The following is a 26,973-nucleotide window of genomic DNA, read 5'->3' on the forward strand; positions in this document are numbered from 1 at the left end:
CCATGTGTAACTCATCAAAGTTTATTATGGCAATGAATTCTACAAACACCGGCGATCGTTCACCCGGTCCGGAAGCTCTCGAACCAGCAGAGTCCATTAGTGATTTCTCTCTATAAATAACTTATGAGAAGCAAGCACAATTGGCAAGCAACCGAGGGCGCGGATGGAGAACGCCCGCTGATGGCGCGGGCCGGGGGCAGGCACCAGAAGGTCGAGTTTCCCCGCAGGCCCCCGGCACCCCGGGCCCCACCAGACGCTGGGTCCTCAAGTAGTGGACATTGCAAGGCACGTGTGACTTCCTAGCTGATAGCAGCTCCGGAGTCTGCCCTTGAGACCCGGTTCATATCCCCAACAATCCAGTTAATGCTTCATTCATCACATCCCTTTGGTCTACTGCCTTCATTATTACTGAACGCGCTTAAAACCCCCAGCTGCCGGGGGCCGCGAGTGGCACGGAGTCACAGTCCCTGCCCTGTACATTCCGAAGACAAGAGAAAAGCCAAGAAACGGACTCCGTCGACAGAGCGATGGTGTCTGAGAAAGCACCAGGTGGGAAGTCACTGTTGGGCGTCCTGTGATGTCTGAGGAGGGGTGCTGGGGTGGGGGGCGGGCAATGCCAGGAGCCAGAGGACGGAGATGAACGGGGCGGGGGGCGGGAGGGGGGCTGCTGTGGATGAGATTCAAGGCACTAGAGGAGTGGATGGCTGGGGGGCTGGGAATCCCAGAAGTCAACCCGAAGCGGAGGGCCCCAAGAAGAGCGTGGCAGGGAGGTGACCCGGCCCTCCACTCCTAAATGAGTCCGGCATGACCACTATCTCCTGGGCCAGAGCTGCTCCCTCCCATCCAGGCAAGGCGACCCCTTGGATTCTCCAACCAGTGCGAGCAAGGTCTGGGCTCCTCCTTCACAGCCCCCAGCTTTCTCACTGCCCTGGCTCCGCCGCCACCGTTCAGACCAGCTCACAGGACACGCTTCTCTGACACGGGCCTAGCAGAGTTCAATTATGGCTTTATGGGACTTAAAAGTCAGCAAGTGTTCTTCCTAACTGCACCCCCCCCCCAATCCAACCCCAAACATGATGCGTGGGGCAGGCCATCCTTGAAAGGACCAGTAGACACGGAGTGGCATCCCAGGCTGTGGGCACCAGGATGAGCCCGCCAAATCCCAGGAGAGAGGGAGGGGGCGAGCAGGGGCCAGAGGCCAGTCCCCGCCTCACTGAGATCACTGCATTTGGTTCCAGTGTCCGCGAGCGCAGGCACAAGTACATGTCCTCAAACACGTACTCCTGCTCGCTCACAGGGACACTCCCGAAGAGGTACCGAACTCCCCGCCTGGCTAGCACCAGAAAACCTAAGTCAGTCACTAAAAGGAGGTGCTCCCTTCCCGCAACCCCCAACCCCTGCCCTGGGAGGCCAGGGCGCTGGAGCGCTGGGGTGGCGGAGCCAGTCACCCTGCCTGGTGTTTTCCAGGCCTCCACGCTCCCAACCAGGTCCCCGCAAGGCCCCCATGTACTGACACAAGTCCACTTCCAATTTAAACTCGAATCTCAGTGGCGGGTGGGCCAAGGGCTGTGGGACAGGTCGGAGGAGAGAAGGACCGAGGGCCAGGATGCTGTCTAATACCCAGGCCAGGTAGGACCCTGAGGTGGTGGAAACCCATAGGGAGGCGCGGGCCCAGTGGGGTAGGGTGGCTGAGAGGGTCCTGAGGGCTGGGGCTGACCTGGGAAGCTCGGGAGCGGGGGCTGCGTTGGGTAGGGAGGTCTTCCTCCTGGCGAGAGGTAGGGGGCCTGTTGCGGATAACCAGGACTGGGGGCCCGGCTCCCCGCCAAGGGGTACCCGGGGCCAGAGGCAGCAGTGGGGGCCACGGGATAGCCTGGCCGGGGAGGTGTGCTCCGCTGTGGGGACCAGGGGTAACCCGCAGCACCCCGGGGTCCCGGGTGGGCTGCCGGGTAAGGGGGGCCCAAAGGCCCCGCGTAGGGAAACGAGGGCTGGGACAGCACCGGGAAGGGGGCCGGCTGGAGCGGGCCCTGGGCGGTGGGGCCCGCGGGGATGCCAGGGGACGGGCTGTAGGGCAAAGGGTAAGGAGGCACTACTGAAGGTGGCGGGGACGGCTCTTTGGCCACAGGGGGTGTCGCCGGAGGGGCCGGGCGAGGTGGGGGCGGCGGGCGTGGAGGAGGGGCGTCACCAGCCGGCTCCTGGGAAACTCTGGGCTTCCTCATCACATCCTGGAGCTTCTCCACGCGCACCCTTCGCAGATGGGACAGCATCCTCATGGAGGAAAAGTTCTCCAGAAACGTTTCCAAGGGCACCTCGCCCTCCAGGAACTTCTCAGCCATGGCCTAGAAGATAGACGGTCTGGTGACAACAGGGTACTGCCTGGGATCCAGGCTGCCTGTGCTCAGCCCTCCCCCTCAGCCCGAGGCAGGGGCTCCCTGCCTTCCCTGGTCCCCACCGAGGACTTTCTCCTTGCGTCCCTTCTCACCGCTGACACATTCTACCTGCACTCGCTGGGGTCTTCCGTCTCCCGCACCAGAACGGCCACTCCTGGACGGCAGGGGCTGTGCTGACCACTGCTGTCCCCCGCCCCGGCACCGTGCCAGGCTCACCGCGGCTCCCGCATGTCCGAATAAATGGACGAACACTAGCTACTCGGCTGCTCGTGCAGGGGGGCCCCGCGCTGGAAGGCCCTGGTGGCTTCCTCCACCCAGAGCTCGGAGAACTGGAGGGAGCCCATCCGCCCACAGACTGAAGACATGGCCAGAGGCAGGCAGAGCAGAGGCCAGGCAGCTGGGGCGGGGCTGCGGGCCGAGAGGGCCTCCCCCGGACTAATGGTGTCCCCCACCTCTGCTAACCCCCCTCGTCCCAGCTTTGCAGACATTCAGCGCTCACCCCAAAGGGCTCCCGCTCCGGGGCCTGACCCCCCCCACGGAAGAAGGCGCAGCGACGGCCGCCTTACCTCAGACTCTTCTTCGATCTTCATGCCTTCGATCTGCAGGAGGTCTAACAAGGTCTCTGGCTGCAGCGCCGAAGAAAATTTCTCTGGGAGGGAGGGCAGAAAGATCCACATTCTACAAGTGCCTTTCAATTCCACATTAGGAGCTGAGCTTTCAACAAAGACCCTCGGAGCGTTCTCTGTGTGCTCAGAGGCCGAGCCATGGCTCCCAGGGGGTCTGCTGCGGAGCCCCGTGGAGCCCGGTTCTCTGAGGTCACCTTCCTGAGCAGAGAGGGGCTCTCTCTCTCTCTCCCCCAGACCTCGGCTAGCCAGCCTTCCCAATGCCAGCAGGATGAAGGACTCGGGCATCAGAGCCCAGCGAGCAGCCCCAGCCCTGTGCTGCCGCGCAGCGGGGTTGGCAAGGCTCCCACAGGGTCTCGGCACCAAGCTTCTTCAGGGCGGGGACCAGGACGGCGCTCCCCGCCGCCGCCCCCAGCACTTCACAGACGGCAGGTCCCAGGACACTGAGAGCCCAGCACAGCTGCTCAGGGCACAGAGGCCGAGTTGGCGGTGTCGCCCAGCGACAGCACGGGAGGCAGGCTCTCGACTCCAATCCCAAATCTAGCCCCGGAAGCCTGGCCACATTCCTCTCTGAGCCTCATTCTTCTCATCTATGAACCAAGAAAAACAAGACCCTCCCTTCCCGGCTGTTGCGATAAAACGAACGTAAAGCACTCAGCACGGGGCCGGCACGGGCTCATCCTCACGGCTGGCCCTCTCCTGTCCCCGGGAAGGGAGAGGGAACCCATCCTTCCGCACCATTCCGGGAGCTCCTCCCAGGCCAACCTCGAGCGGGGCCCCCAAGTTAACAGAGGAGCGCCCCAGACCAGACTCCCAGGCCGCCCCTACCCAGCTTCGCCTTCTGCTCCTGGCACCGCTCCACGAGCTTCCGGAGCTCCTGGTACTTGTCCGAGAGGTTGGAGCGGCTGATCTCCAGGGGGCCTTGGAACTCCAGGTTGCGCTCCGCCAGGCTCCGGTTGGTGGCCAGTGCCATCTCCCGCTCCAGCTGCAGGTCCTGGACCTGGAAGAACAGGACGCTGACCGCGAGAACCTCACCACCGTCACCCCGACACACCTCATGTCAGGCTACACCCGGGGCCTCTGGGACTCATCGACCCTGATGGGAGAAGAGGGTAATACCCGCAACTAGGGCCCGAGGGACCTGGGTTCAAACCCTGAGCCATGCGCTCTGAGCCGGGCGCCTCACTGAATCCCGAACCCAACACCCCGGGCCATGGACACAGCCGGGACACGGCTGAAGTGAGCAGCTTGCCCAGGTCACAGGAGGAGCAGCCAGGCCCACCGCAGCCCTGCAGAGCTCCAGCAAGCCGGGGGACCACTAATGTGAACAACTCAGAGGCTTTCCAGGAGGGAAGGGACCAAAATCCCAAACTACTTATCCCCGAGATTCTGAGGTGAGAGGCCTACTCTCGTGCACTGAGATGGCCTGAGTCAGAGCACAGGATGACTACTCAGCGGCGTGAGAAGGGCATGGCCAGACCAGGACGCTGAGTCCGGGGAGACTTGTCCTTGCTTCCCAGGCCACACGTAAGTCCTGCAGAGAAGCTGCGCAGATGAGCTAACAGCGGGGCCCCCAAGAACTGGAGGGGCCTCACAGCCAGCGGGAGGCCCCCACCAACACAGGCAACCTGAGGCCATACACCAACCTCTGCCCCTGGCCGTGTCCCCCTAAAAGCATGTCCCCAAGCAAAGCAGCGCCTTCCCCTCAGCCAGGTCCCTTGTGACGATTAGCAGGGGAGGCGACAGCCCCAGGAGCCCTCCCCAGACCTGTTCGGGCCTGCAGCTCCATCCTCGTGCCCAGGAGTCCTCTACCAAGGTGGGGTGGACAGAGGGACCTACCACTCCAAGACCGTGACCGTGCATCGAGACCCCCGTGTGGCACAAGAAGAGAGCGCTCAGCACCCAGGAGAGGGCTGAGGGCACGGCCATGCACGAGCACCTGCCAGGCAGGGGCCGCCATGGTCAGCGCGTGAGGAAGGGACCGGCTCCGGTGCCCCCCCAGTCCTGGCCAGGGGTGTCCCCGTAGCCTGCCCTCCTGCTGCTCCCAGCCATGGAGCCTCGGGCTCCGAGCTCTGGGGCGGGCCTGGAGCCTGCTCGTCTCACTCCATACCTCCCTCCCCTCCACAGGGCGGCTGCCGGGGCCCCGGGATCGGGGGGCCCACCAGCCCTCCCAGGTGCCGACTTCTCCCTGGGTCTCAACCAGTAACTCAAGCTGTGTCACTCAGCCCTGCGTCTTGCCCTGCACATTCCTGCCTGTTCCACGTCCTCGCCCGATCTCTCTCCGTCGGGATTCACTCTGACGCCCTCCACCAGTCCCTGAGGGGAGGGCAATACTTAAGACAGTTCCGGCACCCCGCCCAAAAGAGCTCACCGGCCTGCCTGGACCCCCCACCCAATCACTGCCCTCTGTGGAGAGAGGCCCCCTACCAGCCAGCTTGCTTCTCTCCAAGCAACGTCCACACCGCATACCGACCAGCTCCAGTCTCTGCACGGCCGCGCGGCGCTGTATAAAACTGGGTTCCACTGACCACAGTGGAAACCTCACCAGAGAGGTTCTGCAAATCTAAGGAGCTCACCCTACGTCGCTTCCCTTCGATCCCAGGGGTGTTCTTGCCCTCCAAGAACTCCCATCGACTGGTCGGGCTGGCTGCACGCCACAAAATTCAAGTCGCTTTCAGCCCCAGGGGTTGTCTGCGCTTACATCTCCTGCCATCCTGTGCTTTGGCATCAAGTCTACAGCCGCCCGGCTTGGGAGTCGATTAATTACACTGTGTCAAGGCTCACTTAGCCAAGTTACACATCCTTCAGAGCAGGCCTTGGAATTCCCAGAACGCCGTGTTCACGGCAGAGTCAGGAAACACTCGGTGCTTCATTCACGACAGATAAATGGAGGATGTGGGAGTCCGGCTCGGTGCTGGCTGGGCCAGATCCTGGCCGGGTCACAGCCTGACTGACCGCTGAGGCAGGCTTGGCTTCCAGTCCTCACTGAGCGAGGCTCAAGGCAGCAGAATGTGCCGCACCGAGTCCCCCTACCTGTCCTCCCAGCTTGCCTCCTACTTCATCCCCGCCCCCTACTCTACCCCACTCCCCACCAGCAAAGATTGCTCACTTGGTTGGTGGGGCAGCTGGGGGCAGCCAGAGCACAAGGCAGGAAGGGGCAAGGGAACGTGGCCTCATGGGGCATCCCTTACAGAAAGCGGGGAGAAGCCGGACGGGGTAGCCTCCCTCGTGTTGAGAACACAGCGTGAACCCCCAGCAGAGACACACCATACCTGTTCATCAGTGAAAATAAAAATCTATTCCGAACGCTAATCCGATGAGCTTGGCATTGCTTGTGCTTGTGTCTGTCCCCAGCATGAGGGGCACCAGGGCTGGCTTCCAGAGCTGGGGACAGGCAGGAATCACTCAAGGTGGGACGGTGGGTATACCCAGCTCTTGGCTACATCCAGCCACCTGACCTCGCAGGGGTCACGGGGTCAAGGAGACGGGAAGGCAGGGAAGGCCTTTATGACGCATAAAGCTCTACACACTCGGGGTTATTTTACTCCCATGGGGACTGGGATGGGCTGAATGGTCAGGTGCCAGTGATTACAGGAAATGGGGTCAAACAAGAGATGAGCCCATACCCCAGGCCAAGGACGGCTCCTCCCAGAGCTGAAGGGCCCGACAAGGCCCTTAGGGAAAGGCAGCCACAAAACAGTACCAGTACTTTCAGAAACCGCCTCAGGGTCAGGCTGGAACAATAGTGGGGACTCACAAAGGAACCCTGGACACCCCAGAACTCCTAGAAAGCCCAAGAACTGGATTCAGATCTCGGAGACTTCTCCGGCTTGGTCGAAACCGGGGGAAGGCCACAGAACAGGAAGGAGCACATGGCCCCAACTCCCACTGAGCCGGTGTCCCGAAGCAGGGCCGCAGTCCCATCTGCCAGCCTTCCTCGGGCCCCGTGACAGCCTCGCTCTACCTCGGGGGCCTCCTGGGCCAGCCGGTTAATGGCCTCCGGGTCATTCTGCATCTCCTCCAGCTCCTCCAAGGTCTTGTCTTTCAGAGTCTCCATCTTCCCTGTGAACACAGAACGGAGGGAAAGACCACACTGCAGTTTCTCACGATGCTTCCCCTCAGCAGGAAGCCTCAGGGAGGGGCAAGGGTCCCACCAAGCACTGGGCCACCTGGTCATCCCCTGTCTCCGGGAGACCAGGGAGCCACTCCTTCCACCAAACCATGAGCAGCAGGATAAGGGAAAGCCCTCGGCAGCCAGAGGCAACACCATGACTCCTTGGGGTACTAGATAAAGCCGTCCGAGGAGCACCCAGGAAAGGGTAGGAGGAAAAGCCAGGCCATCGGGGACAGAGACCAAGTTGGGTCCAAGGCCACCTGTGGACCCAGACACCAGCAGGCCCTCTTGGAAGCGTCTATTTCTTTTTTTGCAGAGAGCCCGATGCAGGGCACGATCCCAGGACCCTGAGATCATGACCTGAGCCGAAGGCAGACGCTTAACACACTGAGCCACCCAGGCGCCCCGGAAGCGTCTATTTCTGCCTGAAACACACCTGGACCCTCACTCTTGGGGGCCGTGCGGCTTCAGCATCCCAGGTTCAAGGGCATCGCTGCCTGTTCTGCTTAGTGCCCCGACCCCCTGGGCTTTCCCTCGACTGTGCTCAGCGACCACGCTCTCCACGCGCCATGGAAAGGGACTGTCACGTGCAGGGCCCCCTCAGAGAAGAACAACAGAAGTCATCAAACTGGCCCCCGAGAACTCGGAAGGCAAAGAAAACCGACCAATCCCAACAGAACAGCCGCTGTGACAGAAGAGCTGGTTTCAGCGCCCCTCCCCCCCATCACTCTGCCAAGAGAGCCATCGACAGTCTGTGTGATAGGGGGTCACAGCCAAGCTCCGGCAGGGAGCCCGGGGACGAAGGGGAAGAAGCGCAGATGCGCCGAGGCCACTCTTCCTTCCTACTCACGGGATCTTCGGCCGTCTTCGTCCTTATAGCCCTGACGCCGACCTTCCTCATTACAGAGTGACGTTCGCTCTCAAAAGATTCCAGGTTCCAGAGACCGAGACCAGGAGGCCCCCGTCCTCCCTGGCACCGGCACTCAGCCTGCAGGAGCCCACGCTGCCTGGCACTCTAGAATCAAGGACCAACGTGGCAACTGTGTGGCCAGAGGGGACCTCCGGGTCCTAGCTTCCCCATCTGGAATGGAAGGCAACGGCCTCTCCGAGGTCATCAGAAAGAGGAAAGGAGAAACTGACCAACAGTGACAGCCTCCCACGGGCCACCAAAGTGCTGGTTTACTCCTCTTATGTAGGCATAGCTGTGACCGGTGCCCCCTCCTCAAGCTCAAAACGAGTTTCTTGACAACAAATTATAGGGTCACCCCACTGAGAAAGGGCTAGCCAAACAGAGCGGCCACCACCATCTCTGATCTCCTAAGGCTCCATGTGGTCCCCAAGCTCTAAGGCAAGGAATAGCGAGCGAGTTTTGCTCATGCGGTCTCTCCTGATCGCGGGGGGAGGGGACAGGCAACTGTCCCTTTACAGGTGGACATCAGAAAGGTTAGTAAAGAACAGAGTGAAAATCCAGACCTCCTTTCTGTCCCCATCTTACCCTGCTGCTCAAAAACCCTTGATCTGAAAGCTAGAGCAGGGGAACGGCCAGCTGAACGAGCCCTGGGAAGGAACTCTGGGGCACACTGCTTCCCACCCTGTAGACCGAGGGAGTCCGCCATGAACCACACCAGCAGGGCAGAAGTGGACAAGTGGAGCAGGACTCTGGAGACAGACCTGGTCTGAGTCCCGGCCCTGCCCTTCCTAGTGGAGGGGTCCGCCTACAGCTGGGACCTCCCTGAGCCTCGGGTTCTCCATCAGCAAAATGGGCTGGCGTAAGGTTCGCAGACACAGTGCGGGCTTAGAACAAACGCTGGTGGAGGACTCCGACACCACAGAAATCACGTACTACTACGGCCGATGGCGTGGCCCGGATCCCACGCCAATCCAGGCTCCATCACAGAACCAGGTGTCCGCAGGCTCCCACAGTCGGGGCTCAGTGCAGACAGCTCAGCTCAGGCCCGGGCAACTGGTTGACCACACACCTCCTGCGCAGTCAGCGGGGTGTCTACGGAGGCCCCGGTAGGTGCACTCCGACACACAGAGCACCTGTCCCCAGGCCCCTCCCACAGCGGTGTCACCGTCCGGGCTCCGTAAGTCCCACACAAGGCAGCAGAGCCTCGAGCGGCAGATCACACACGTTCTGGTCTCAGGACACTTTTCACCCCTAACAGTAATGAGGAACCTGCAGAGGTTTCCCTCATGTGGATTTTAGTATTAGTACTGGCCGTCTTAGATATTAAAAGTGAAAAATTTTTTAAGTTTATTTTGAGTGTTCCTAGCAGCTTTCACTGGACTTGCCTGGAACTGGAAACAACCCAAATGATCTCCAATTAGCCAAGAGTCTTAAAAGCGGCACTCCGGCTACACAGTAACGCTCGGCTCTCCGGTAAAAAGGGAGAAATCATTGTCTGCAACTTGAATGGATCTCAAGGGACTTTTTCTGAGTGAAAAGTCATTTATGGAACATTCTGCTTATATAACATAGGATTCTTTTTATATAACCTTCTTAAGATGAGAAGGTTGTTGAGATGGAAAACACGCTCGTGGTTGCCAGGGGGGAAAATTGTTAAAATACAAGACCACGCAAGCACCCATATGCCGGAAGCCACCAGAAGGATGACATGATCGCATTCTGTGTCCCCTCTGAAAACCACTGTATATTCATGCAGGAAGCACAGGAAAAAGCAAAATAATGCCTTAGATTATGAGAATCATTCTGATCTCACAGGCAGCCTGCAAGGGTCTCAAAGAACCCCCCCACCCAAGGGCCCCCAGGAACACACTTTGAGAACCGCTGGCCTTGAGGTTAGGAGAATGGACTCTGCAGCCAGACGGCCTGGGTCTGAATCCCTCCCTGTCATTTACTGTTTGACCTCTTCGTGCCTGGGTTTCTCTGTCAGAACCGCCGTAGCTGGAAGGCAGCGAGAGCACTGAGTAAGCACCTGCATTACAAGGACCCTCGCCACCCGCTTAGGTGGCGAGTACTGCCACCTTGACCTGACCTCACGGAAGCCTGGACAGGGGAAGTCCCTTGCCCGAGGTCATGCAGCCGGGCAGTGGCAGGGCCCTCCCCGCGGGGGCTTCGCACCATGCCCCTCGAAATCGCCAGAGTCCCGAGTCCTCCTCCAGACGCAGAACTGTCCAGGACTCCTCGTGTGACTTTTAACAAGTTTTCATTTCAACTAAGCTACCCAGGGCCCAACTCGTATGGCATCTGTGGCCTTTCCTTGCCCTCCGTCCGGCACTCTGACAGAGGAACAGCGAAGACCGCGGAGAGGAAGGGGCTCGTCGAGCGGTCCGTGCGGAGGAAAGATGCAAAGTCAGGGCTCGATCCTGTGTTGTCGCTCCTGAGCGACCTCTGTCGGGACCCCGGACATACGTCTCTCGGGTGCTTGTGGCTTGCCTCGTGTAGGCAGAGAGTGACCGGGCACGGGATGGAACTGAAGCTCCAGATTTGCAACCCCATAGCGGGGGGGCCAGGCAAGGCAGTGTAGACACGGCAGCGTCCAGACCAACCAGCAGAACATCGAGGCTACAGCTCCTGAGAAGACACCCCAAGCTCTGGCCAGCTCTGTGGGGAGCTCCACAGAGAGCACGCCTGCGACACTGCAGGGCTTTTAGAGGCCAAGAGACCCACTCTCCCCAGGGCCCAAGTCAGGGGAAGACCAAGGGGAGGGTCTGTGCTGGGCTCGAGGCCCAGAAGGCACTGGGGGCACCGGGGACACTGGGAGCCGCCTGACCAGAAGGCAGTGACGCAGAACCCACCCTTCAGCCAACCGAGAAGACAGGCTCGTCCTTCCCCAGCCACTTTCTTTCTCTTTCCCTCAGAAAAAGGAAATATTTTCATTAGAGTAAAGTCACCAGAACCAGAACAAAAACTTTGTAAAGCATTCAAGCATTTTGTACCATTCTGAACTGTTTCCTCACTGGGGCTCCCCGAGGCTGTCACTGGCATCTCTGTGAGCCAGCGCGTGTGTCCATCCTGGGACCAGCAGGGCGGGTGCGTGTGCAACGGAGGTCTGTGGAAGCAAGTCCCCTCCCCAGGTCACACGAAGAGGGGCCCAATGTCACTAGAACTGGCGTGGGGCTGCCGCTGCTTTCACGAAGGCTGGGGTGGCAACAGCACCAAGCATGTAACTTAGCAGCAAAGCGGCAGTAAGTGCCTGCAGACATTTAGCTAGAAAGGGGACTTGGCTGGGTTAAAGAATGGTGGCCAATCAAGAAATCAGAGATAATTCTGGGGCACACTGAGGGTGCAACCCCTCCACCCACCACCCTAAATGTCAGTCTTCCTCTCCAGTCTAAAGCCCCACGCCTGGTTCTGTTTGACGGCCTTGAAATCCCAGAGACACAAAAACCCTAGAACTTCCAGATTATGATCCGCATAATCACGGTCTTTCAGCCGGCGAGAACTCTCCCCAAAGTGGCAACAGAGGGATCTTCCTCTCCCACCGCACGTCCCTGGTCGGGGAACCCCATCCCCCGTGGCGCACTCCGAGCTGAGGTCACCCCTGCCTGCACTTGGAAGATCAAAGGGTTGGGAGAATGTTCTAGCTCCTGTCTGTGACTCCCTGACTGGGAAAAGACGACCGCCCCCACATGCAGGAAAGAAACATCACCTGGGTTAATCCCCGTTCACAGCAGACTTCACAACGGGCCACACACAGTTTAAATGCCTCGAGAACTTCAGGTCTGAAACACCTCCATTTCACCGTAGGTCAACCCCCGTTAGCCGGAAACTCCCAAGGGCAGCCTGGGTCTTCTGGCATCCCAGAGGCGACAGGAAGTGGGCCTCGGCACACGGCAAGCAGGAGCGGCCACAGCGGCACGCGGGCCATGGCACTTCCCACTCCACCCTCTCTGGTCCCTAACTCAACTTCCCGATATCCGGGCCGCTTCTACCACGCCCATTCCACAGCTGGTGACACTGAGGCCAAGTGGCATATATCTCCCTTCTGTGCTCACAGAAGAGGGGACACCCGGCCTGGGAGCCTGACCCTGGCCTGCTGCTCCTTCCACACCAGGCTCCCCACCTCCCCTGTGCCCGGGCCGCCTCACACCACCTCACGGTCACAGCAGGCACGTGTAAGAGCCACGTATCCCCACTTCTTCCAAAAGAATCTGTGTGCTCGGGAGTCCACACCCAAAAGTGCCACACATCGCTTTCAGGAACTGGACTTTCCTTACCTGTGAAATGGGTATAAACAGTCCCTGCCAGTCACATGGCTCCTTTCTTCTGAAATCAAAGCCCTTTGCAAACTCCGCCATTAATTTCTGTAACTGCTCCAGGAACTAAAGCAAATAGAAGGCTTAATTACCTCTATCTCAGAGATGAAATGAAACCCAGAAACAAATAAGGATATTGCCCAAGGTCCTGTAAGCTGCTGAGGTCAGACCACTGGAGATCCAAGTCCCCTTCTGTGCCTGGTGTTTGAACAGCACGGGTGTCTGCCCCACCGGCTCCGCCCACCGCAGGAGAGCCATGAAGACGGTTTATTTACAAGGTTGTCCCAACTGCAGAGCTTCCAATCCCGCGCAAGCCCACTGGTCACCCACTGATCACCCAGGCCCATCTGGTCGCTGCCTCCAGGACGGAGGTGGCTCACATCCTCGCCCTCTGACAACAGTTCCGGGCCTGGGCTTTACTGGGGCATCGCCCAGCCCTGGAAGTGACCGATGCCTTTCCTTCCGAAGTCACAGAGACCTCTCCTGATTCTCAGGGCCTCCCAGTGAGGCAGAACGCAGCACACCCCTCCCTGAGTTCGTAATTCAGAAAAGGCGGGAGAGCACAGGACACTCTGCCCGAGGCCCACAGAGCAGGCACCCCTGAAGCCTGGGCACCCGCTGCCAGCAGTGTCCGCCTCCCAGTCACCCGATGTGCCAGAAAAATCCAAACCAGCACTTCTCAAAATGGCCACAACTGCCAGGGATGTCACCATACAGAGAACTGGGACATGACTGAGAAGTTACCTGGGGACCCACGGCCCAGGGGCTCTGTCTCTGGAGGGATTGACAAGTACAGTGACCAGGCCCCTGACAGCTCGTAGCAGTGCTTGCAGGAAGATGCACCGAGGAAGGGAGGGAGAGACTGAGGCGAGGAGGGCCTGAGGCAGGGAGGGAAACCAAGGCAGGGAGGGAGACTGAGGCAGGGAAGGAGACACCAAGGCAGGAAGGGAGGAAACAGGCCCATCAGCTGGCAGACAAGTCAGACAAGACACGCAGGCGCAGGAACGGGGCTCTTTCCCCTGCGGCACGCTCTCCTTCATTCCTGCAGGCCCTCCCGGAGCCACCACTACACGCCAAGAAGTGCACGGACCCCGTCAGAGCGGGCAGGATGGAGGAGGGCGGACGGCTGTGAATAAACGCCCGGTTCCTACTGCGAGCCAGGCACAGCCCGAACACGCCAACACTGATGCTAACTCCCCCAACTCAACTCCGTGGTAAAAACCAAAAATCATCACCAACACTCACAGCGAGGGCAGGTGCGAAGGGGTGGGACGCGGGGGCAGGGGGCGGTGGAGCAAGAGGCAGGGAGGCAGGGGTTCTGAGGGCTGGGGCATGAGAAGCCTGCCGGGCCTCGCTGGAGGCCCTGCCCTTGTGCAGGGACAGGAGTCACGGGCCACCGGCAGGTGAGAGCAGGGCCCCAGGAGGAGCCGCTGCAGACCCACACGGCTGGGAGACGGGCAGCGGGAGGCCGCTGAGGCAGGCAGGCGGCCACACAGCCCTCACAGGTACAGGGAGACAGCTCCTCTTCTGGGGGGTGATACCTTCGACGCAAAGGAGATCAGACAGGGAACAAAGTGGGAAAGATGATGCATGCCCTAATCTGTGTTCCCTCCGCAAGAAGAGAAAATCGCAGTTTCCCTGCCAATAAGCCAAGAAGGAAAACAACGTTCTTTTTCTTCTGGCTCCTCTGCAGCTCTCCCTACGGCAGAGGTCATGAACCTGGCCATCTACAACGGCCAGGCCGGCCAAGGCCAAGCCACAAGGTAGGGAGGGTGTCCCTCTGGAAAGCCAGGGGCCTCAGTCCAGCTCGGGCACTCGCCAGGGGCAAGAGGGCAGCCGGGCTTGGCCAGACCTGCCAGGTCTCCCAGGGAAGAGAAAACTCCAGACCCAAGTGACTGCTCTCCACTCTTAAATTTCAGTCGCCAATTAGAACATTGTAAAACAACAACAACAGGCAGGGTGTGGCTTGTCAACACGGCTCCCTCCAGGACAGACACGTGGCTGCCCCAGGACAGATTCCACAGGAAAAAAGAGGGGTGGGGGGGCGAGGTGACAAAGACCTTTCCCAGGCATCCTGGGGCTCACCTCCTGCCACCAAGCTCTGCGTCTGGGGGCGGACCAAGCTGGAGCAGCAGCAAGCAGAACCAAGGGCAGCCTTGGGGCTGCAGTCCGTGAGCCTCTCCAGCACACACTTCCACAGAGAGGGAAGTCCCAGGCCACTGGCCCTGCAGCTCACGGTCTCAACTTCCTTCTATCACTTGCTATCTTGACTCAGTCCATCTCACATGCCTGGAGCGTGGGGAGCAGGATCTAGCGAGGATAGCAGACCCAAAGGCGACTCCACTACACCCCAGGGGCCTTAGGCCAGAGGCAGTGCCCTTTCCCACCACTCCCCGGGGTGGGCCGGAGGGGACGGAGAATGGAGCTGTGGATGGGGGATGCTGGGAAGGGTTCAAACTTTGGGCCTTCTTCCAGATCTGTCTTTAATGGGGAGGGAGAAGAGGGGAAAGCAAGGTCTTGGATGGCGCTTGCCCAATGTGGATCTTTGCAGGACTGTTGAGCTCAAAAACAAACAGCTTCAATGGGTATTAGATCCTTTACAAGGATAAAGTTAAAAAGTGAAGACAGAAAGCAAAATGCAGTCTTTTCTAAGCTCAGATCCGAATAAGGTGTGTCAGCCCCGGAGACGGCTGGCGATGCCCAGGGCCCCTTGCCTCTGTCTGAACAGCCAATGCCAGCTCTCCCCCGACGGGACGGAGAGAGAAGCACAGAATGTGGACTGATGCCTGGGGTTTGTGCTTTGGCTCCACAACCCTTTAGCTGTGTGACCTTGACCAAGTCTCTTAACCTCAGTTTCCTTATCTGGAAAATGGGCACCACGACGGTAATCCCACCTTAGGGGCTGTATGCCTCAGAAGAGCAAACGGCCCTGGAGAGAGCTTTGAATCCTCCTGAGCACTGAACAAATATTAATTACTCTGCCTCTTAGGGGTCATCCAGTGATTAGGGGTAACTCGTGATACTCTGAGGGCTCGATATTGAGTCAAGCAAATGTGACGGCTTCTACTGATTCAGAAGATGGAACTGGGACTGAGCAGGAGGCCTCTGTTTCCCCAGCTCCCCTGACAGACAAAGCACAGTTCCGATCACTCCTCTCCTCACCGTTAGGAGACCATGCTGACCCGCCAGCTACTTCAAGCCCAAAATCACACTACAGGGAGAGCTGCAAAGGCTTTGGGCTTCTTGTAAATTTCCCACATCCACTTACAGCAGCATAAGCAGTTCCCACAGCAACCTGCACAGTTCAGTTTGCCTGAGTTATAGAGACCTGGCCCCATCCCACCCCTCCTGTCCAAAACACCTGCGGTTCCCATAGAAACTTTCCTATTCCCGCTGCTTAATGAGGACAGATTTGTTGACCTGATCTAGTTTTCTTTCCCTAGAATGATTCTAGCCATGCACCCAAGTATCAGGCCGGTCTTTCAGTCACCTGACTTCCCACGGAAGTTAATAAAAACAAATCAAACCATCATGGACTGCTCACCTGGTCCAAAGCACCATGAACCTGACCTTCCCTTTAATTTGAAAAGTTGCCATGTAAGCACAAGAAGGGAGCTTTCTTAAGTTTTCTCTCTAGGGAATTCCTGGGATTGGGGCGGGGAACTCCTCCCCACCCCCCAGTGCTGAACAGTTAAGACAGCAGGAAGGGAAGCAGAGGGAGTTCAGGGCTTAAGACCCAAATATTCCTGGATGGAATCCCAGCTTGACCTTTTACTAGCTCTGTGACCTTGGGCAAATGATTCCATCCTTCTTACTCTGCTTCTCACTGGTAAAATGGGGCTAACACTACCAACGTCATGGGCGGTTATAAGGACTTAAAGAGAAAAAAGCGAGATAACTCTAGAGGGGCTAGAAAAACCACCAAGCGGGCACTAGGTAGCATTAATCCGCACACTCATATCTTACCACCATTGCAAAATGCTGCCCGACACCCCGGCCAGGCACCCAGCTAGGCTCGGGAGGGAGGGCAGGTCCTCAGGACTGCAAAGCGTGTGGCTTTCCGAAACAGGCTCCAAAACGATCTGCACAAAGATCCCCAGATACAAGTATGCCAACACACCAGTGAGGGGGTACACAACCTCTAAGGACAAGGCTTTTTTGAAAGCAATTGTCGTCTTTACATAAATAATTATGTAACAACCACATGCTCCTCAGGTCCACTGAATAACTCCATCCAACAGCCCCCGTTCCCCCCGAGGCAAGCCGCTAAGCGAGGAGACCCAGGAAGGATGAGCCCCTTTCCTGTGCCGAACACAGAGACACTCTGAGTGGCACCAAGACTTCAGCCAACTGCTTTATCTACTGGGTGGGCCGCTGGCCAGGCCAGGGCGGTCCATCAGTAGCGGACACAGCGCAGACCCTAAGCCCGAGGGCACGGTGGGCAGGGTGTGGGCGCCCCCCCCCCACTCACAGTCCTTGGACGGCCCAGCCCACCCCTAAAGGGGCCCCTCCCAAGCCTGATGATGTCCTCCCCTCACCCGCGTCCCAGGGGTGGCTCCACTCCACTACTCACCTTTCCCTTCCCCCCAGACCACCTGCCCCGCCCGCCTGCCCCCCATCTCCATCACGCCCTCAGCTTCATGCCCTTGCTCCCAATCCTGCAGGCTACCCCGACACCTCTCCTGTCCCATCGCCAGGGTTCATCTAGTCACTGCTCCCGCCACCTGTGGAGTCATTTTCGGAAGCACTGCTTCTAGCTCCCTCTGCCTCCCGGGAAGCCAGCCACCTCCTCCCCTTCCCTCATCCCCACCCCTCCGGCTGTCGGACCTCTTTACCCACTCGCCTGGTGTGCCCTGTTGTTTTCTGAGTTTTCCCGTTTTCTAAAGGAGTTCTCCTTTAAAATATTACTCCAAACCCCCAGAGAACAGAACAGACGGCAGAGACCAGGCGTGGGGTGGGGAAAGGAGGGAGCCTTCCTCTTCCAGCTCAGTCTCCCCCAAAGCCACCTCCTCAGAACCCCTCCCTCCAGAAGCCCCCCGCCTCGACTCTCTTTCAGCTGTGAGAGCTCACCAGCAGGGCACAGAGAGAGAGCGGGTGCTCCTGGGCACTTCCAGAGCCCTGCGGGGGCCGGCGCAACTCTCAGAGAAAGAGCAAGGGACATGTCCCAGAGGAGCTGACATCTGAGGGACAGACAGGGGTTTTTCAGGACGGGGAAGGCCCAGGGCAGAGCATTCCAGGCACACAGAAGGCAAGAGCAAAGCCTGGGTGCTACAGCCTGGAACGCCTCGTTGACAGGAGCAAGCCAGGCTTTCCTGCCACCACTCGGCTCCCTCCCCAAGGCTCTCTGGGCCACCAGTGAGAAACAAACAATGACAGTCGCCACATATCACATGCCGAGCACTTACGATGCTCCTGGCCGTGTCCTAGGCACTCTGTCCGCAGCAGCTGGGCTGATCCTCACACCGGGCCCTCGTGGCTGTGTGGCCTTCGGCTTTCCTCATTTTACGCATGAGAAACCTGGGTCAAACAGAAGACTTGCACGTGACCCCAGTCTCATGACAAGGAAGTGGCAGAGCCCAAATTTCACTGCGGTGGTCTGGCCCCGGGGCCCTGACCCTTCACCGTGGCACTGTGCCAACCCCTCAGTCAAGTGCACGCCCATGCAACACAATGCCCAGAACTGGGGACAAGCTTAGGACGTGGTCGTTCTTGCTGACATCTTTCCATTAGACTTCTAAAGGGCAGAGGCTGGCCACACAAGACCCCGGGGCTCCGGATCTCCCAGCGCCTCCTTTAGGCCTTGGCCTGCAGGGAAAGAAAGCCCAGTGGCTAAAGGCTCTGGGAGACAGACCCGTGCCCTCGGCCACTACTGGCTGGGGAGCTTGGGTGGGCTACTCCATCTCTCTGGACCTTGGTTTCTCCTCTGACACGGGCCTGTTTTAAGGATGAAATGAATCAGTGCATTGGGAAGTCCGATGCCCGGCTCTCAGGCCAGGCTCAACACGGGGGCAGAACCACCTTCATCACCGCGGCGGAGCTCCCTCCCAGCCCACTCCCTCAGCAGAGGCGGAGGACAGAGAACTGGACATTCTTCTGGAGGCAGCGTCAATCAATGATGCCAGAGAACTTCAGGGGCGGGATGTTAACACAGATCAGTAATGCTCCACTTCAGTCAATACGATGGCCAAAAAACAGGTTATTTAATAAGTAGCCCATTCTCGAAACTTCCTGATAGTAAAACACAAGTGGGACACCTTGCAAAGTCTCTTCCTCCTGTGGCCCATGGCTCAGCCTAAAAGAAAACCATCCTAAGCTACTCCATACCCAATGGCCACTTTGTTTCTCCTTTGCCCCAACTGTTCAGATGACTCAGAAAGGATCTCGGGCTGCAGCTCTCTGCCTTGTCCCTACCCCTGCCCCACACTTCCGAACCTGCGCAGGGCAAGCTGAGCACGCAGGTATGACCACCCCTTTAGGAAGGATCAGGATTAAGATCAAGGCAGACACCCAGGAGTCTGTATGAGGTCACTTAGGGTCTGTCTGTTCAAAGGCCAGGACAACGAAACCACTGTTCTCACTGGTTTGAGGCCATCCCAGGCTGGTAGAAGGTGAGGCACCTGTAGACCCTCCCCCTGCCAGTGCTGTCTGATGCTATGAACTTCTGGGTTCCCCAGAGGCAGGCAGGTCCATTGAGGGCAACAGTGGAGCTCCAGAAAAAGAGAAACTAGGCCAGAGCCTCCTCGTATCTGCTCTTGACTCAGGCAGGGAGCCACGAATTCCATTATCAAACCCGCAAGGGCCATTATCAAACAGGCAGACTCCCTATCAGCAGCTACACTGGGCTCTGGACTCAGTTTCTTTCTCCAGCAAAAGGCCTACTCTGAGCCAGCCTCTCCAGCAGCTGCCTGCCTGGTTCTAACAGACTCCACCCTCTCCAGCCCTCCCACACAGACCCCAGGAATCGCTAGAGAACACAGCCAATCAGAGTGTGCACATCCCTGCTTAGAACCTTCCACAGCTCCCCAGTGCTTTAGTATTACATTCAAAATCTTGTGCTTCTTGGCTTGGCATACAAGGCCCTATATCAGCTAACCCCGAACCCCCCTTTTCGGCTAGATCTCCTTCCACACCCTCAAGGACTGCTCCCCCCACCCCAACTCTCTGTGCTACCTACTCTTCCCAGAACAAGCAACATGCTTCCAATCACTTGACCAAAACTCCCCCCCACACACACAAAAATAGGTCAGTATGACAGAGATCCTGCCCCTCAGTCTTTGCTCTTACCATTCCCTCTGCCTGGAGTTCTCCTTCCTATGCCTTCTCCAGCTAGAAAATGCCTGCCCATCCTTCAGATATCAGCCCACCCTTCCACGATGGTCTGTAAGTACCACCTAGAATGTAGCACATAGGAACCGGCATGCTTCTCCAGCCAGACTGTGAGCCAGCTCGCTCAGATCTGCACCCCAGCACGAGGTCAATGCCTAGCAAACACAAGGCACTCGATGAGTGCTGACTGGACAGAGACACCCACTCTGTGCCAACACAGAGGAACAAGGACCAGATTTCTCTCCTGCCTCAACCAACCTAAAAACCAGACAAAATAAATGGAACAACAGTTTTCAGACATTGGACATCAGACATTGCAGGAGAGGGATTTTTGAGAGGAAAGAACAAGTGACTGGTCCCCAACACCACCCGCTGACCTGCTCACTGCCCAGAAAGAAGTTCCAGGCCATGATAGAGGGACAGAGTGCCTAGGCAAAGCCTGATCATCTCGGAGCCCGACAGTCTCCCCAGGTTGGGGAAAGGAAGTTGGGAGTCCTGGGAGGCCAAGGCAGCCAGACTTTATGGTGCCTAGACCAGAAAGGAGACAGCAGCACAAAGAGAGGACTCTGGAAATCTGCAAAGGGTCTCCCTCCATTTTTCAGCTGAGTGCTGAGAGTACAGATCAGGATTAGGGGGAACAATCCTTGGACTGCAAATTGAGCCAAGAATAATCTGTATCTCAGCCAGAGTGGAAAAAGACAGTAATCCACAGGGTATCTGTGGAACACTGAAGAAGGTGCTGTCTTGTTAGTGGGGAAAAATTAACCCTGGCCTAAAGATTGTTCTGATCCAGGTAACAAAACTTAAAAGAAAGACTTTAAAGAATGAAATTGTTTCCAAGTAACTTAACAGTGTCTTAAAACAACGCCAAGAATATACACAGATATACAAAATATCCAGCACCCAAGGGGATAAAATTTGCACCACCTGACATTGATCAAAAATTACCAGACATACAAAGAAGCAAGGAAGTGGAATCCATAACCAGGGAAAAATCAATCAACAGGAACAGACTCAGAAATACAGATAACAGAATTAGCATAAAAGGACATTAAAATGGTCACTACAACCATATCCCACATGCTCAAGAAGCTAAAGCAAAAATGGAGTGTGTTAAGTAGAAACATGGAAAATATAAAAAAAGACCCAAATCGAAGCCACAGAGACACAAACTATAATGTTGAGATAAAAAAACATACTGGATGGAAGTTACAACAGACTAGGCACTACAGAAGAAAAGATCTGTGAACTTGAAGAAATAACAATATGAACTACCCAAAACAAACCACAAAGAAAAAAATGAGAAGACCAGGGGAGAAAATAAATGAAGCATCAAAGAGTTGTGGAACAACTTCAGGCATCCTAATACACTTGTAATTGGAGTCCTGAAAGAAAAAAGAGAAAGGATAATAGAGAAACTAGCTGAAGAATTAATGGGCTGAAAACTTTCCATATTTGATGAAGGCTATAAACCCATGGATCCAAAAAACTCAACTAATCCAAGCACAATAAACATGAAGAAAATTATACCAAGGCACATGATGATGATTAAGTTGTTTAAAAGCAGTGATAAAAAGGGGTGCCTGGGTGGCTCAGTGGGTTAAGCATCTGCTTTCAGCTCAGGTCATGATCCTAGGGTCCTGGGATCAAGCCCCACGTCAGGCTCCCTTCTCAGTGAGGAGTCTGCTTTTCCTTCTCCCTCTTCCCACCCCCTGCCACTTGTGCTCTCTCTCACTCTCTCTCTCAAATAAATAAAATCTTAAAAAAAAAAAAAGTGATAAAAGCAGAAGGAGAAAGGGCACACTCGAAACGGAACAACAAAAAAACAAAAAGGACAACTGATAATTCACATCAAACAATGCAAGCTGGAAGACACTGGAACCACATCTTTAAGTAGAAATTAAAAGATCAGCTTAGAATTCTATACTCAGGGAAAACACCTTTCAATAACAAAGGCAAAATAAAGACTTTCTTGGACATCTAAATGCTGAAAGAATTCATCACCTGCAAGAAATATTAAAGGAAGTCCTCAAGTCAGAAAGAACATGAAATGAAATGCATCTACAAAAGAATGAAGAACACCAGAAATGATAAACATGTAGGTAAATATAAAATGTTTTCTTTTTTATCTCTTTACATAATAATTGACTGTTTATGGCAGAAATAATAACAACGTATTGTGGGATTTATAACATATGTAGAAGTGAAACATGTGACAAAAGTACAAAGTCCAGAAGGAAAGAAATAAACGTATACAAAATGGTATAATATCATTTGGTGATAGACTGTGACAAGTTAAAGATGCATACTATGAATCTTAAGGCAACTGCTAAAAAAACAAACAAAAAAGAGTTATAGCTAATAAACTAGCATAGGAAATAAAAGGAAATAATAAAAATTACTCAACCCCAAAGAGATCAGGGAAAAAAAAAAAAGGAAATGGGAAGAAAGAAAATCGGACAAATTGAAAACAAACAGCAAGATAATAGTTAAGCCCAATAACACTAATAATCATATTAAACATAAATGTTCTAAACATCCCAATTAAAAGGCAGAGATTGTAAAACTGAATTTTACAAAATGCAAAACCTATTTATGTTGCTTACAAGAACCCATTTAAAGACACACATAATTTAAAAGTAAAGGGATATAAAGAAATACATCAAGCAAATGTTGATTTTTCTAAACACTATCCATTTTCAAACTGTGACAAAACATATATAATATAAAATTTACCAAACTATTTTAAAGTGTACAGTTTTGTGGCATTAAATACATTCACACCCCTATACAACCATCACTACCAACCACCTCCAGAAATTTTTTATCATCCCAAACTGAAACTCTATTCTCACGAATCACTAACTCCCCATTCTTCCCTCCTCGGCCCCTGGCAGTCATCATTCTGCTTTCTGACTCTGTGAACTTAACTACTCTAGGAATCTTATATAAAAGGACTTATGCAATATTTGTCCCTGTGTGATTGGCTTGTTTTGCTTTGCATTATTCCTTCAAGTTTCATCCATGTCGTAGCACATGTCAAAATTTCCTTCTTTTTAAAACTAGATAATGTGGATGTACCACATTTTGTCTGTCCATTCATCTGTCAGTGGACACTTGGGTTGCTTTTACCTTTTGCCTATTGTGAATGCCGTTGCCAGGGACGCCAGTGTACAAATAAATTGGTTGAGTCTCTGCTTATACTTCTTTAGGGCATATATCCATAATTGGAATGGCTAGATCATATGGTAATTATATATTTAATTTCTTGAGGGATTGCCATACCATTTTCCACAGCAGTTGTGCATCTGACATTCCCAAGAGCAATAATAAGGGTTCCAATCTCCCTGTATCCTCTTGCCAACACTTCCAGGTTCTTCTGATAACCACCATCTTAACTGGTATAAAGTGGTATCTCATTGTCATTTGGATTCGCATTTCCCTAATGATCAGTGACGCTGAGCATCTTCATGTGCTTATTGGTCATTTGTATATCTTCTTCAGAGAAATGTCTATTCAAGTCCTTTGCCCATTTTAACCAGCCCATTTTTTTTTTTTAATTTTGAGTTGTAGTTCTGTACATAGCCTGGATACCAATCCAATAATTTTTAAAAGCTGGACTGGCTATATTAATATGAGATGAAGTAGATTTCATTACCAGGGATTAAAAGGGTCAATTCATCAAACAAATGACACTCTAAAATGTTTATGTACTTGATAACAGAGCTTCAAAATACATGAAGCAAACACTGATAAAACTACGAGGAGAAATAGACAAATCAATAATGACATTCATAAATTTCAATGACCCCTTTTTCACTAATTGATAGAACAAGCAGACAGAGAGGCAGTAAGCAGTTAAGACTTGGAACAGCACCACCAACCAACTTAACTGACAATTTATATGACACTCCACTCAACAAACCAGGAAGCACATTTTCCCCAAATATTCACAGAGCATTTACCAGGGGACCATATCCTGGGTCACAAAACAACTCTCAGTAAATTAAGACATCTCTAATCATACAGAGTACATCCTTTGTTTACAAAGAAATTAAATTAGAAATCAGTGTTTACTGGACAGAAAGAGAAAGTTTCACTATAATGCTGACTTTGTATCTTCCGCTACTTGTAATCCTGCCAAGAAAGGAATAGATACATTAGCAGTGGGACTAAAAGTTATTTAAATGTCTTCAATGCTAGGCATACCTGACCTGGGCTATCTGTTTGATAACCTGTTCATGGTTGAGTCTCTCCTTTTCTCCTCTCCTGCCCATCCTAAGCCCCAGGGGCCCCACTTGTCAGCACCAGCTAAATCACGACAAACCTGTTTTGGGGTTTGCTCAAGTCTCTCACAGAAACCAGCCAAGGGGAAAAGAAATGCAGCAGGAGGAGAGGACCTGGGAGGTAAACATGCCTGACAAAGCACCCAAATGCTCAGAGACCTCACCTTACAGCGATCTCTGAGTTACAGGGCAACTACCCCGGAACAAACTGGAACCTTATGAAAACTCTAGAGTCTAAGCAGAAACTAACAGATTTTCAGAACAACAGAGATCGAGCAGGATTAAAAGAAGTTCTTCAATGACCTGATTATGTCAGCCTGGAAAAACCCTACTGGTACTGGCCAAAAGTATCCAGAAATGCTTCACATGGCTAGTTAGCCCAATGCCCTTTCAATGGCTGATTTATGCCAGATTAGCAAATTTCACAGCAATAACTAAACAGAAAACGAGACTCCTTAGAAACAATGTCACTTCCGAGTACAGAAAAATCTACAAACTCTTTAAGGTGGTGCTTCCCAAATTTCACTTTCAAAAAGAATCACTCATTGCCTATGTAAAAAAAAAAAAAAAAAAAAAACCTGATTTCTGGACCCCTCCTGACAATTTCCAGAGGTTTGGCTCCATATTTTTAACATCTATCACAGACAATTTTTTTTATTTTTTTTTTTAAGATTTATTTATCTATTTGAGAGAGAGGGCAAGCGTGAGAGAGGGGAGGGGCGGGGGGGGGGGGAGACAGAGAGAGAGAGAGAATCCTCACGCAGACTCGCTGAGCATGGAGCCCAACACAGTGCTTGATCCCAGGACCCCAAGACCATGACTGGAGCTGAAACGAAGAGCCAGATGCTTAACCGACGGAGCCACCCAGGCTGTCCTAAGCATCACAGATGATTCTTAAGGTCCAGTAAGAACATTAGCTTTGAGATGAGACTAAGGGGTTAAAAATCCTGACTTGAGGGGTGCCTTGGTGGCTCTGTGGGTTAAAGCCTCTGCCTTCGGCTCAGGTCATGATCCCAGGGTCCTGGGATCGAGCCCCGCATCAGGCTCTCTGCTCAGCGGGGAGCCTGCTTCCTCCTCTCCCTCTGCCTACCTCTCTGCCTACTTGTGATCTCTGTCTGTCAAATAAATAAATAAAATATTGTTTTAAAAAATCCTGACTTGACACTTCCTGGCCATGTGACCCAATTAAGTAACATCTCTGCCACTCCCTTGCCGTCTGTAAAATGGGATCACCACCTACCTTGACATGTTCTCAGAATTCACTATGTTCACAAGGCCCCTAAAACAGTGCCAAGAGCACATGGCAGTCAAGCAAGAAATCAGAGCTACTGCTACCTAAAAACCAGCCAGCAGAAGCTGCCCAGATGAAGAAATCTAAAATGAAATGTTCTACCTAATGGAGATTACAAAGGCAACAAGCCAGTTTCCAAGATAATCAAGGAAAAAAGCCCTTCTGGGCACTACGACCGCCAAGAACAAAAATTCTCACTTCAGCAGCAAGAAGTTCACCCAAGCCCTTCCTCCCACCCAGAACCACAAGGTCCAGGCCTGGGCAGGGCTGCAGCTTTGCACAACAGCCGAAGAAAGTCCTTCCTCCCCAACTCCCTCTGTCACCGCCACCTCCAGCTCTAGGGCCAACAGTCCTAAGGTGGCGGCATCCTGGGGACACCAGTAGTAAACAGAACTCCTGGAAAAGAGGCAAGGGGCCAATGAAGAGAGTGGAAAAGGCCTGACTCAGCAACAGGATTAGTGAGTGAAGGGAAGTTGAGTCTGTGAGGTTTCCAGGGCCAAAGGAGGTATTTCTAGGGTGGGTGAGGCCAGACACTGTACTGAGAAGGCACTGTCTCAGGGACTGAAACCCCAAGATGCAGGGTCAACTCTGCCAGTAACTCACAACATAGCCCCAGGTCACTCCTTCTCCTACCCATAAGGTGGGAAGATAAGCACCTTCTTGGCTGCGGGGAAGAAAGGAGGAGGAACCAGGCACCCAAGGGAGATACCACTGACACATAAACGCCACACTGTCATTTGTACCCAAGGGGAACTGGATATATACTGGTGAGAGATACAAATATATACAGATACACGGATAGACACACGCGCACCCCAATGCCCTTTGTACCCAGCAGGTCCAAGGGTAGGGTTCGGTCAGGACGCTGGGCACTCCTAGTCTGGGTATAGAAAAAAGGAGAACAGAGCCCCGAGGCTGAAAGCCTCTTTCTTTCACTGTCCTGGGGAAAGGGCACAGGCAGGGAGTCACAGATCTGAGTCCCTGTGACCCTATCTGCCACAAGCCTCCCCGTGTGACCTCTGGCTCCCATCTGTACAATGGGCGATCTGGCTCTAACGTCACTAGAACTGTGCCCAGCAAGATGCTCAAGTATGGGGTGGGGGGTGGAGGGGGGCGGTAAGAGGTGGAGAGGGGCGGTGAGGGGCGGTGGGGGGCGGAGAGGGGCGATGGGGGGGCGGGGCGGGGCCCGAGGCCCCACCCGCAGGGGGAAGGGAGGGGAGGGCACTAGGGGCAGGGGCGCCGGCCTCCCTCCCTTCGGCGGCGAGGGGCAGAGGCGCCGGCGGCAGTCACGCGCCCCTCGCACCCAATCACCGGCCTCTGCCAGAATGAGGCGGACAGGCGGGGGCGCGCCGGGAGCCACTGCCAGCGCCACCCCCTTCCCCGTCCTCGCCCCTCCCCGGGTCCCGCTCACCTGCCCCCGGCCGCCGCCGCCACCGCTGCCGCCGCCACCGACGCCGCTGGTTAAACCACGGCCCGCGCCCACACTTCCGGGGCCCGCAGGCCCGCCCCCTCCCGCCGGATGTGACTCCGCGCCAACGTCCGGGACAGGGGACGGGGTCCGCGCCGCGCTGGACGGCCCGCGGGTCCGAGTCACCGCGACACCGCTGCCCCCTGCACTCCCCCCCACTACACACACTCGCAGCACCCCCTGGGCCACACCCACGGGGGTCCCCGCGAGACCCTCCCGCCAGCGGCGGACGGACGGCCCCGCCCCCTAAAGGCC

The 26,973-nt window shown here is 54.9% G+C and overlaps 1 protein-coding gene across 4 annotated transcripts; it reads right to left on the reverse strand.

The window, feature by feature from the left end:
* VPS37C (VPS37C subunit of ESCRT-I) lies at window positions 1-26,973 on the reverse strand. 4 transcript variants are annotated; one of them, XM_032358160.1, is made up of 8 exons: window positions 26,662-26,973; window positions 17,753-17,864; window positions 17,418-17,527; window positions 6,975-7,072; window positions 3,839-4,010; window positions 2,954-3,036; window positions 1,718-2,336; window positions 1-985 (listed from the first exon to the last, which is right to left on the reverse strand). In XM_032358160.1, exons 3-8 carry the CDS (start codon window positions 17,506-17,508, stop codon window positions 948-950), a joined length of 1,101 nt encoding a protein of 366 aa, XP_032214051.1. In that variant the 5' UTR covers window positions 17,509-17,527; window positions 17,753-17,864; window positions 26,662-26,973; the 3' UTR covers window positions 1-947. The 4 variants fall into 4 exon arrangements, with proteins under 4 accessions (XP_032214051.1, XP_032214050.1, XP_032214052.1 ...); XM_032358159.1 differs by having other exon boundaries at window positions 1-2,336; XM_032358161.1 differs by lacking the exon at window positions 17,418-17,527 and having other exon boundaries at window positions 1-2,336.

Source organism: Mustela erminea, chromosome 9 (assembly GCF_009829155.1).
Source record: "Mustela erminea isolate mMusErm1 chromosome 9, mMusErm1.Pri, whole genome shotgun sequence".
In the NCBI taxonomy this organism is placed as follows: Eukaryota; Metazoa; Chordata; class Mammalia; order Carnivora; family Mustelidae; genus Mustela; species Mustela erminea.

What these genes read in the sequence shown, in the direction of transcription:
- VPS37C (XM_032358159.1), bottom strand. Translation starts at nt 17,508, where the DNA reads ATGTCCCTTGCTCTTTCTCTGAGAGTTGCGCCGGCCCCCGCAGGGCTC. An exon ending in TGGCCCAGGAGGCCCCCGAG is followed by an intron (nt 4,011 to 6,974) that starts GTAGAGCGAGGC and finishes CTGTTCTTCCAG; the next exon opens with GTCCAGGACCTGCAGCTGGA. An exon ending in GGAGCAGAAGGCGAAGCTGG is followed by an intron (nt 3,037 to 3,838) that starts GTAGGGGCGGCC and finishes CCTCCCTCCCAG; the next exon opens with AGAAATTTTCTTCGGCGCTG.